The sequence below is a fragment of the Rhinopithecus bieti genome, unplaced genomic scaffold, assembly GCF_001698545.2.
Source record: "Rhinopithecus bieti isolate Rb0 unplaced genomic scaffold, ASM169854v2 scaffold_38004, whole genome shotgun sequence".
In the NCBI taxonomy this organism is placed as follows: Eukaryota; Metazoa; Chordata; class Mammalia; order Primates; family Cercopithecidae; genus Rhinopithecus; species Rhinopithecus bieti.
In genome coordinates this window covers 1,171,958-1,184,220 of record NW_016816095.1, presented here as the reverse complement: position 1 = coordinate 1,184,220, position 12,263 = coordinate 1,171,958, and the positions used below count along the sequence as shown (strand labels likewise).

General features: G+C 44.0%; 3 protein-coding genes across 3 annotated transcripts in view; 1 reads left to right on the top strand and 2 right to left on the bottom strand.

Annotated features, from left to right (window-relative positions):
• WWC2 (WW and C2 domain containing 2) overlaps positions 1–5,305 on the top strand; it is a 211,596-nt gene extending 206,291 nt beyond the window's left edge. The window contains exon 23 of the mRNA XM_017854348.1: positions 2,486–5,305. Coding sequence (XP_017709837.1) covers positions 2,486–2,552 — 67 coding nt within the window. The 3' untranslated portion in view covers positions 2,553–5,305. The remainder of the gene's footprint in view (positions 1–2,485) is intronic.
• Positions 4,095–7,530, bottom strand: LOC108516749 (claudin-22). The gene has a single exon (XM_017854349.1). It carries the CDS (start codon positions 6,974–6,976, stop codon positions 6,314–6,316), a length of 663 nt encoding a protein of 220 aa, XP_017709838.1. The 5' UTR covers positions 6,977–7,530; the 3' UTR covers positions 4,095–6,313.
• Positions 7,531–8,534: 1,004 nt separating this feature from the next.
• CLDN24 (claudin 24) lies at positions 8,535–9,197 on the bottom strand. Its single transcript, XM_017854331.1, has one exon. It carries the CDS (start codon positions 9,195–9,197, stop codon positions 8,535–8,537), a length of 663 nt encoding a protein of 220 aa, XP_017709820.1.
• Between the last annotated feature and the right edge of the window lie 3,066 nt (positions 9,198–12,263).

The following is a 12,263-nucleotide window of genomic DNA, read 5'->3' as shown; positions in this document are numbered from 1 at the left end:
TTAGAAGTCAGTGCCAAGCTCTGGCACATGGGGAGTTGCCAGCTGGTGAGCCTGTCTGGGAGAACTGTGCTCAAACTGCACAGGCCTTGGAAGCTATGCAGAAGAGGCTTCCACCCGCGGTTTCTGATGGGGCAGCCAGCAGGGCTCTCCATGCACAAAACCAAATGATGGGAATGGGTTCTATGTGGGGCAGATATCAGGCATTGTGGAGAGTGGGCTGGGGAGAAACGGGTTAGGGTGGCCTGTGAGGTTCATGGGAGGTTCATGGGGGGCAGTGGCTGTCCTATGATGCTAGCACTTGAGATGGAGAACGCTGGGGAGCAGGGGTGTGGGGAGGATGCTGACCTCCGCCATGGCACACCAGGCAATGCCAGCAGACCAGCAAGGTAACCATGACCAGCAGATAAGTGAAAATAAAAATCTAAAGCCAGGGTTAGGGGTCAGGATGGAGATGAAAAAATGGGAGTGCTCATCTTCAAGGCACTGGTCTCATCAGTGGAAATGGACCAGACATCCCAGAAAATGTGAGGTGACTGGGAAAGGAGGCCTGGTGGGCACCAGTCACTGAAGGGCTCACCCCAAAAGAGATACTAGAAGGAATGGCTGAGAGGTCAGAGGAGAACCAGGAGCCTGGGGCTGGAGGATGGGGAGAGGAGATTGATGGAGAGAACTGAAAAGTACACCTGGGATCCCTGGTGAGCACAGCAGATGTTTTCAGCCCCGTCGGAGGGAGCTCAGCAGAAAGGTTTGCTCCTATTGGGTTTTTATTTGGTTTTGGTTGAGGTTTTGTATAGATGAGTCTTTGGAAAGCATTTAGGTGTAAAGGGGAGAAGCCTGGAAGAAGCGAGTGTTTTTGAAGTGTGGGGAAGCCAGGTCACGTGGTAGAGCAGGGACAGCTATGGCACGCGGGGGTCTAGTGCCAGGCAGGAGGGCAGGGCCACGCACCATGTGGCAGCAGCAGTGTGCCTTAGTGGGCTCACAGCTCCTTCATTTTTATGCAGCATCTTGTAGTGGAGAAGTTTTTCCGCCCTCTTTTCTGCTAAATAATCACATTTGTGACTTTCAGAGAGTGCCACTCCTTGGGTTTTAGAACTGCAGGTGAGGGGAGTCCATCCATGCCCCTAGTGCTGTGGTCACTTAGAGAGTAAGCAGCATTGCCTGGCATGGAAAGTCACACAACTAGCAGTTGTTGCTGAAGCCCGAAGCAAAGAATCCATGAACATTCCCAGCTTCCCTTAAGATACGAAGCCATTATATCACCAGGCAAGTGATGAGAATGATGAGATGGACAGAGTGAGACACCGCACTGGAAGCGTGGGATTTGCACGGCTGCCAGTGCCTGGCCTGGGGTGGTGAGATCGGGCAGCGGTGGGGCCTGGGGCGTTCTGCCCAGCACCACCCCAGCTGCTTAATTCACCTGGAATCAGGAGCCTGATGGTCCCTGGCCTTCTAATTTTTCAAGAGAAGTTAGAAATCAACAATTTTATGTGAAATATCTCAAATGCAGGCACTGGCAACTAGTTCGGGTATTTTTAAACACCGCAGTTACCAACTGCGCCTTACGGCCTCTGCTGACATCACGCCCACACTCGGGCGTTTTTCATTCTTGTTTCCCTCTTTTGGAGGTGAACAGATGTAAAGGACACTGCTCGCAGCAGTAGCTCGCTCCAGTGTCCAGGGTTTCCACTCCTCCTCTTCTCCTCTGTCCTTCCTTAGTCTTCAGAACATCCTCACCTCAGCTCTGGGTTCTAGCCCACGCCTCCTCCCCCATCTAGACTGTTCTTTCACAAAGGAGGGCCAGTGCTTGATGCTTCAGCTGCCAGTGTGCCCCTTGCACGTCCTATGCCCTCAAGAAGTATGCACTGGTGGCATAAATGTACGGTGTGAAATTCTGTAGGAAAATAGACGTGCTGTTTGTCTCTCTCCTCACCTGAAAACCACTCTGCCCTGTCTCAGCCTCTCTGCTGCTTCGGGACCAGGGCAGTTACTGCCTTTCAGATAGTGAGTCCCTCCTTCTCCTTTCATTTGAGTCGTGGTGTCACTCATCAGGTTGTCCCTGCCTCAGCACGGTATCGATTTTAAAGACTTCCTGGTAGTATGTACTTTTCTGTGAGGTTACTGAGAAGTTTCCATGTAGGATTTTGGGCCTTTTGAGTCTTCCACTGCCTAGTTTGCAAACACCCACCCTAGACCAGACCCTACTGGTTTAAAAACTGTCTTCTGTTGGGAGTTCCCTGAAGGAAACTTGCTGGCTTGGTCTATAGGTGACTTCCGTGAGCCAGAGCTGCTGTTCTCCTTGATACCGTCCCTTTAGCAGGCAGAGACTCTCTTGATTTTAAATGATGGAGTTCTGCTTAAGGAAAAGAGCTTCTGCCTGTGCTTGTAGAGACATCACTGCCACTGCAGGTCCTGGGGACTGTTTTAATGGTCCCAGAGTATTTTTAGCATCATATTTAAGTCAATTTATTTCTCACCCCAACTCTAGGGAGAAGATTGCCTACTTCACCAGAGCAAAGATAAGCATCCCGTCCCTGCCGGCTGATGACGTGTGATTACATGGTTTCAGAAATTATTTTGTCATCTGTTCACTTTTTTAGGGAGGGTAAAAGACTGAAGATTTGTTTTTTTGTGTTGGTGTTTGGTTTTTGGTAACCTAACTGTCAACTCTTGAAGAACTTTTATTTCACATCAGATTTTCAACATTTTAATTTGTAAAGTATCTTGAGTGTAATTTTTATGTGCTTAAACAAGAAAAAATCAGATTAAGAAAAATGGGATAATCTGGTACACAAATGTTGCCCAGAATGTGCGCATTGCCAGTGGGCTTTATTTTGTGAAAGCAGAATGGAGGCAGTACTGCCCCACGTGGGTGCCGTTGAGCCGACTGTCCAGAGACAACTTGGTTCAGCAGGTGGCCTTGCCTCTCCTTTGTGTTCCTGTGAGTAGGCCGTGCCGATGGCAGCAGCGCCACGTGGTATCTGTGCGCTGGCGAGGAGAAGAGCGCTTTCCATTTGGAGGCAGTGTGAGCAGTCGCTGGGGTGCAGCGTTCCACAGTCCACCCAAAATGGATGCTGCGTTCATGGCCATCACCTGTGCGGGAACACCTGGTTTCCTTAAAACAATTTCCTTTTTGTCCTTTTATATTTTCTAAAGAAAACAAAATATAAACTACCAAGTGCTCTTAAGAATAAGAATACAAAGGAGCACTGCTCTTGGCTACACTAAAGATCTTGGGATTCATGACACTGAGGGCCAGGAGAAGAACACCAGCCATGTAGAGATACAAATAAGCTCATCAAATGAGCAGCTGGTTTGTCTCACTCAGCCTAAATTTGCATAAGTGTTCAAATGTGAGTTTCTGGCTTGCACCAGTGTTTTGCCCTAAATCTAAGGATGGTGCTAAGTGGTGGCCCTGTGTTCTAAGGACAGAGAAAGCTGGAGGTGTGGAGAGAAACGCATCGGCACTCATTTGGTATAACCAAGAAGAGGGGAAAAGATGTCTTGATAGAATGAAAGTTGCCAAAAACAAACGAGTTTATCAAGAGATTTCTAACATTTAGTAGAAATTACTTCATAGCTCTCATTTTTAGGGGATTCTATCTATAATTTATGGTAAATAGTTTGGAGGCAAAGGGAAGAATGTGACTGGGGGGATTATTAATTTGAAGTATAAGCTAAATTGTTTATAAAACGACTTTTGGATGAACAAGTTTAGAGAGAGAAACTGACTAATGTGTCCTCCAGTTTAGAATTTCACCTTACCCAACCCAGGCACGTCTTAAAAAAACATATCCTCAGTGCAGCTCTGCCAGCATCAAGCTTTTAAAATATATAGTATTTAGACCATTTAAACCATACTTATTACTCAGAAACAATTTGGGGTTAGCCATCTAATATAGCAAATAAAATAGATTTTTTTTACAGAAATCCAAAATTGTCTTAAAGGAACCCCTTAAAGAACAAAAAAGTTGTGTTCCTATGTTAGAATGCTCACTAGCAAGAATTTTTATTTTCTTGAAAGCAATTGTATACATTTTGGAAAGTTCATATTATTGGAATCGAAGTTCAAATTAAGCAACTTCTGAGCCTAGAACTTTTTTTTTCCCTAAATGTCCCACCACTTAACATACAAATTTCTTTGAAGACATAACTGGACATGGCAGACACTACTTTGAACAAAAACCAGCTTAGTGAATTGACTGAGTACAGTCCTTTAAGACTGCCCAGTTCATTCTATTAGATGACTAAGGAAAACTAGAAAAAGAATACAGTTCACCCTTGTCAAGGTCAAATGTGAAAGACAGAAGTTTATTTAACGTAGAGGTAAATGAAGGTGAGCTGTTTTCAGCGTCTTAGTTTGACCATGAAAATGTCTATAGAATTATGTGTAGTTGTTCTGTACGATTTTATTTTCTTCATTTATTTATTTACAGTCTTATTTATGTTCTGTTTAATATATAGTTTGATTCTGGCCATTTTAAATATTTGACACAGAAGAGACTATATTGGAATATTTACAGCTTTATAAGTCTTCCATCAGATTAGCTGTTGACTTTTGTAATACAAAAGTTTCAGACAAGTATTAAAGAATAAAATCTGTCTCAGGCTGGTAGTTAGCAGTTGTGACCAAGATGCTTTTGGTTGTTGTATTTCACAAAATTGCCTCATTTCTGTCATGAGAGATGAACTTATTTTAATATAATCCTTTTTCTACACTTTAAAAGTCAGCAATAGTGTTATGTATTTATAGGCAGCTTTTAATAATCTTGTCATATTTGTACTAACCCAAATGATTCACAGTGACAAAACATTTTAATAACTTGATCACAAAACCATATGGACAAATATGAATTTTAATATTATAAATACTATTTTAAAAGGTAGAATTTATTCGCACAGGGTAAAAGAATGTAATATTTAGTTCTCAAGTTTGAATTATCATTATATTATTACAATTTTGTATATCAGAATCTTAAGTGTTACAGGTACAAAAAGGATATTGCTAGCCAAATGAACAAAGTTTAGTTAAATCTCTGTAGCATGCAAATCAAATAAATTAAAATTTTTTGCTATTGCTTTATCTATATTGTATTAAATATCAAAAGCTCAGGACTGAACTTAATATTTAATCAGGTTAAATTCTGAACATGTTTCTGTTTTAATTTGTCTTGTTTGTAAACGTATGCAAATACATCATATAGATTAACTTTGGTTTCTGCACTTTCCATGTGTTTGTGGGTGGAAAAAAATTCAGTCGGTTTTTAAAAAAACAAAAACAAAAAACAAAGCTACATATTGCCTAATAGTTTATTTCAGTGTCGTTTATTGTTCAATTTATTTCCCTCATTGGCACAAACACACGAGTTTCCTGGAACCATGTACCAAGCAAATACAAAATATTTCATGAAGAAATCCCCAAGCCAGCAGTTTGTGATGAATAGTTCTTGTTGGAACTATATGTATTGCTGATAAAAAAGGATGAAGTCTTATCACTGTGCAAATAAAATGAAGGGCTCCAGAATATGTGCTCTGTGGTCGTTCCGCCTGGGCTGGCAGGCGTGCTCCACGGAGAGGCAGCCATCCCAGGAGGTTCTTTACACACACACAGCAGTCCTGCCCTGCCATGCCCCCCACAGACTGCTCAGTGCCAGGGAAGCCAGAAACGCTGCGCATGAAATACAGAGGACAGGATGCAGAAGCACATTTGTGTGCTGGAGTGTACTTGAATCATCCAAAACACAAGATCACCCTCCTGCTTCTGACATAGTTAAGAAGACATGACTGAATGTGGCTGCCTTTTGAAAAAAGGTTCCATAGAGACACTGAGATCTCTGATTCAGGAGATGATGTGTCTTCACCTCGAAAACTTTTAAAGAGCTAATCATTATTTTATATAATAAGATGTCATGCATTTTAAATAAATATGCAGCTCAGGCTTATTATACTAGGTTATCTTAAACACCTGAAAGAAATCAATGATCTGCCAAATGATTCTGCTCCATATGAATAACACCTTCAAAGACGCATACAGATTAATGTTTTATTTACCACTTCTATGCAATCACTATTTTAAAATTGAGAACACTCATCCAAGTAATGGGTGTCATTACTATTAAGTCTTGATTGGTTTTGATCTCGGAGTAGAAGATACAAATAGTTTACCAGTCTTGGAAAGAAACTATAGTTTAGTAGCCACAGGAAAAAATGCATTTTCAAAAATCAGAAGCACAGTGAGATGACTAGAGCGGGACCTCCTACGAAATCCAGTGCTGAGCAAGCGTCTCCTGAACAGCAGACACTTGTCCTTTCGGGCTTAGTTTTTCAGGTTGGTGTTTCTCGTCTCCAGTTGATGATGATGATCTTGCATTTGCGCCACTGCGTAGTGGCCCAAAGCTAGGGGAGCTTGGCTGAAGCAGGCTGCACAGTTGAGCAGACACCCTCCCAGTAGAAGAGAAAGTCCAGCAAACCAGCCCAGAAAGAGGGCCTCCCCAAACTCCCACCTGGGGACAAAGTCTGGGATGTTCTCATCCCAGAACTCCTGAACCGTCTTGTGGGCAACCCAAGAGACAGGAACCAGGGCTGCGATTCCCGAGGCCCAGGACAGAACTCCTCCCAGGATCAGCAGTCGCCTCTTGAGATCTCTCTGACCCTCTCCAATTCTCAAACAGTCCAGACCAAACCCAGAGACCAGCAGGCCCAGAAATCCCAGCCCGTTTGACAGAAACATTAAGATCCTGGAGACCCTGAGTTCAGCAGGCAAAGCCAGGAAGGAGTCAAAGTCCTTGCATTGCATCCCCACTTCCTCTTGGGTGACACAGGTTTGCCAGAGTCCCATGATCCAGTTTTCCATTTCGTTTAAGTCCAGGTTGAGGTTCTTCCAGTATGGCAGGTAGTTTGTAAGACAGGATAAAACCCATCCCAGCAAAGATAATGAAACTCCAGCTAGTTGAGCCACAGTTCTAAATACCAAAGCCATTATAATGTCCTGAGAGCTTTAACCAAACTAACTCCTGTCCTTCGGTTGCTGTGAAAAGAAGTGTGACACTTGTGTTATAACTTATGAAGCTCAGAAATATTTCTTCATTGTGTATATAGGAGGATTCTTGCCAGAGTTGCTATTGTTTGATTCCATGTTGAATGGGTTTCAGAAAAGGATAGGGAAATAGTGCCGCAAACCAGTAATGCCAAGGTGTGGCCAAGATCGTGTTTGTGTCCTGTGGGCTGGATTTTGCAGAAAGCAGTTTGTCACTGAAATATAATTAAGTGGTAATAATCCTCCCTTCATTGTTAAGGTTAAAATGGCTTTCATGTTATTCCCAACCTTTCTAACAAAGAATTAAGTCTGAATGCAAAATGTTTAACTGATGGTTTTGGTTCAACTCCTCCTGCTTTGTATTTCACTAATTGCACCTGTCAGATTTTCATCTCTTATAGTTCTCACATTTCAAATGTGCATGTTATGGTAATACTGAGTGTTACTTTTAAAAAATAGGTTCAAGAAAAGTATTTCTTAACCAAATAAATCAATCTTATCAGAAATATCTCTACACCTTAACTCGGGCCTGTGTTTCAGAAATTTCTCAGGCTACATATACCACACGGCATTTGAAGCAATACCAAACTACATACCTAGTTTATTTAACTGCTTGCCTTTCTGTCAGATTTACGCTTGTGTGCATAAACACTCTTTTTCTTATATATACTTTCTAAGTCGAGGAAAGAGTTCAGCATTAGGACTCTATACGTTGGAGTCAGCATTTCTGTTTTTTCACCACTAAAGTATATATCCCCATGTTAGTGATTTTTCATTGAACAAAGGAAAGTTTTTATTCAAATGACCTGATAATATCTGATATCAAGAAAATGTCTTTGGAATTTGTTTTCTTTTTTCAATACGAAGGTTTTGAGGGAAAGGACAAGAGAAGAGATTGGCCAGTATTTTAAATCTGAGAGTATCACGAGGTACGGAAAACTTTTCAGCCTCATAAAATCTTGTCGCACTGAGTGCCTGGTAATACCCTAAACACAAACCACTTCTGTTCAAAGAAGAAAAAAGTTGCTGTGGAAATAACACTTTGGGGTTGGCTTAGCATGCTGGCCTTTGCTAAAGCTAGAACACTTAAAATTTTCAGATTGCTTAGTTTTTTTCTTTAAGGAAACAGAAACTAATGATCATTTCTAACTACCAACAACAAAAAAAAAAAAAACAAAGGGAAAAAAAGCCTTTCTAATACGAAATTTACACATTAAAAGCTTGAAACTGACTTATATTGGACAGCCACCACATTCTTTAAATAACCAGATCAATGAAGCTTGTTTCACTTCTACCTATATAATGCTTACCATAATCATTTTCTTTTAGATGAAATATTTTTCCTTCATTATTCTCTAGATTTTAGAGGGAAGTGGGTCTGCCTACTGTAGAGAAATAGTTACTGAATGAGAAAACGTGAGCATCACAGATTTAGCTACAAAACAAAGAGATCTTTGTCATCACAGTTGATACAGGATACATCTCTGGCCTCGTCGGAGTCTTACACTTGAGGATCTGCCGTCCCGTCTTCCAGATAGGGACACTGAGTTTGTATTTGCGCCACTGCATAGTGGCCTGAAGCTAGGGGAGCGTGGCTGAAGCAGGCTGCACAGTTGAGCAGACACCCTCCCAGTAGAAGAGAAAGTCCAGCAAACCAGCCCAGAAAGAGGGCCTCCCCAAACTCCCACCTGGGGACAAAGTCTGGGATGTTCTCATCCCAGAACTCCTGAATCGTCTTGTGGGCAACCCAAGAGACAGGAACCAGGGCTGCGATTCCCGAGGCCCAGGACAGAACTCCTCCCAGGATCAGCAGTCGCCTCTTGAGATCTCTCTGACCCTCTCCAATTCTCAGACAGTCCAGGCCAAACCCAGAGACCAGCAGGCCCAGAAATCCCAGCCCATTTGACAGAAACATTAAGATCCTGGAGACCCTGAGTTCAGCAGGCAAAGCCAGGAAGGAGTCAAAGTCCTTGCATTGCATCCCCACTTCCTCTTGGGTGACACAGGTTTGCCAGAGTCCCATGATCCAGTTTTCCATTTCATTTAAGTCCAGGTTGAGGTTCTTCCAGTGTGGCAAATAAGTTGTAGTAATGGATAAAATCCATCCCAGGAAAGATAGTAAAAGTCCAACAGATTGCATCACTGTTCTAAAGATTAAAGCCATTGCAACAAGTCTTAGGACTTTGCCACCCCTATAGGATCTGCCGTCTTTTGTGGTTGACGGTAATGTGACGATCTTGGTTCTATGCTGCCTGGAATATAAGCTGTGGTCATTAACCCTTTGGGCACTCTGAAATGCGTTTTTGTTCTTCTTGAATATAATGTTTCATGTAAAGGACGAAGGACTCTGTTAAAACTGTGAGTTAGGCTTTCTGATAAGGACTTGATCTGTTACCTTCCAATTTGGTAAAATTATATCCCCAGTACCTGATGATTATAAGTCTAAGGATGAACAAAGAAGGCTCTATGACCCCTCACCCTAAAATACAACAGAAATCTTTGTGCTTCAATATGGATTAATTAGATTTTAAGTGGTGATAAAAGGCCAGCTTTTTCTACAACAGGACTTCATTGTAAGAGCTGAATCTGAGATTTCAGGGATGCAAAACAAGGCCTTGTAAAGAAAGGTAGACTGTTTCCTATAATCTCTATTCTTCTCAGACTTCCTTAACCTACACAAGAGCCTGGCCCACATCCTCGAGTGTGGCAGGAGCTCAGTGGGACTTGGCAGGAAGGTTCCTCGGATTCCTTTGAAAGGTAGAGGCTGGCTTATGGGACTGATTAAAATGAAAAGGACTGAGACTGATGCCAGGGGGTACTGGGTGAGGAAGGGAACGTCCCGGGGAGTTCCAGCATTCGCTCTGTGGTTTTCTCCATCCTTGTTAAGGACTTGGAGGTAAAGCGTGATGTCTCGGCGTCCAAGGAGGTGTTTTTTGTCCAGAGCTGAGCTGTCCCCTTGTTGTTTCAGCAGCCTACGCAACACCAGGCTTCAAGACTCCTGCCGGCTCCCAGACAAAAGTCTCTGGTACAAACACAATAGCCACAATGGAGCTGAACTTTGAGGCTTCATCTTTTTTGTTTTTTTGGTTGAGGCCACACCTTGAGAGCATACTTCTGCAGAGGGTGACCCCTCAGAGAACACAGGGCCGGCCTCACAGGCCAGGACAAGAGGTCACCTGCCCCAGATTCCCAGGGCTGCACCGTCTCCTCCCTGCATGGCCCCTAGGCATCCTGCACCTGCTCAGAGGAGATAAAATCAGATGGGCCCACAGGACATAAAGGTTCCTAAAGGTGGAGCCACTCCCCTGATAGGTTCTAACCTGGAGAAACAGAACCACTGCCCATCGTGTTGCAACAGTGGAGTGTAGCCCAGGATCAGAGATGATCTTTTATGGTGTCTCTAAATAGGAGATCGGAGAGACAGAACCTGGATCCCGAGGTATCCAAATTATTTTGGATAAGATTGCATAAGATTTAGATTTGAGGTGGTACTTTCTTCAGCTTTTCCCATCATCTTAAGTTTAAAAAGAAAAAACAATGCCACCAGATGAACTCTTCCTTCATTTTTACAAAGTTTCAGAATTCCTGAGGATATATTGGTGCCCATCATCCTGAAATAAGTTATTTCAGGGTGCATAAAGATACCCGGATCCAGAGGGCCAGAGACCCGTCTGAGGCCTCATCACCAGTGCACAGGATACGGGAAGCTTGAGCTCTCTTCCGGGAGGCAGTCGGGGTGATGAAGGCCTGGAGAGCAGGCGTGAACGATCATAGGGAGATGATTCTTAACATCACAGTGAAACGCTTTTTAAAAACCTAACGGAATAGGCTGCTCTGTGACGTAGTGAGCTCTCCCTGCTACAGGCGTCTAAGCCAAAGGTTATCACCTGCCAGGGTTATCACGGAGGGGGTTTCTGCTGTGGTGGGGACTGGACCTGCAGAACCTCTGAGCACCCTCCCAATTCATTTATTCTTCCAGCATTAAAGAATATGTTGTGGGCCAGGCCCGGTGGCTCACGCCGGTAATCCCAACACTTTTGGAGGCCGAGGCGGGCGGAACACGAGGTCAGGAGTTTCAGACCAGCCTGACCAACACAGTGAAACCCCGTTTCCACTAAAAATACAAAAATTAGCCAGGCACGGTGGCGCGTGCCTGTAATCCCAGCTGCTCAGGAGACTGAGGCAGGAGAATCGCTTGAACTGGGAGGCAGAGGTTGCCGTGAGCTGAGACGTGCCACTGCCCTCCAGCCTGGGCGACAGAGGGAGACTGTTTAAAAAAAAAAAAAAAAAGTGTGAGCCCCTCCTGCTGAGCAGGCACTGAGTGCTGAACAGTATGGATGCGACCCCTCCCCGGTCCCTGTGGGGCTCACATTGGTAGAAAGAGGCCATCAGGAAACAAGATAACTCAAAGAAGTCAAAGGAGCTGGGATATGAGTGTTCCAGGCAGAGACACTCAGCTGCAACAGCCCTGAGGCAGCAGTCTGCTTGGGCAGGAGCAGAAAGCATGAAAGTAGTCCGGATGCGGCTCCGGGAGGACTCCCACCCCCACATTTCAGTTCCTGAGTCAGCTGCTTAGGTCGCTCACAGAGTGCGGCTGCAGTGAAATTGGGCCAGCAGACATAATTACCACCACCTTGTTCAGGGTGTGCAGGGCTACATTGTCTCTGTCCGAAATTGTTCGTCTAAAGTATGGAGGTTTACACACATATCTCAGAAACAGAGCTGGAGAAGTCAGCCGACTGAAGACTGAAGCTTAGGGTGACCACCGTCCTAGTTTGCCCAGGATTGTCAGGATTTTAGCCCTGAAAGTCACACATCCTGAGAAATGCTTGGTCCGGGGCAAGGGTTGATAAACATCCCAGAATAAGCCATCCCAAAACTTAGGTACTTAAAACAACAATCATATTTCTTCTTTTTTTTTTTTTTTTTTTTTTTTTTTTTGAGATGGAGTCTTGCTCTGTCACCCAGGCTGGAGTGCAGTGGTGTGATCTCAGCTCACTGCAACCTCGACCTTCCCGGTTAAAGAAATTCTCCTGCCTCAGCCTCCCGAGTAGCTGGAATTACAGGCACGCACCATCACACCTGGTTAATTTTTGTATTTTTGGTAGAGTCGGGAGTTCACCATGTTGGCCAGGCTGGTCTCGAACTCCTAACCTCAGGTGATCCGGCTGCCTCAGCCTCCCAAAGTGCTGGGATTACAGGCATGAGCCACTGCGCCCAGCTGGCAATT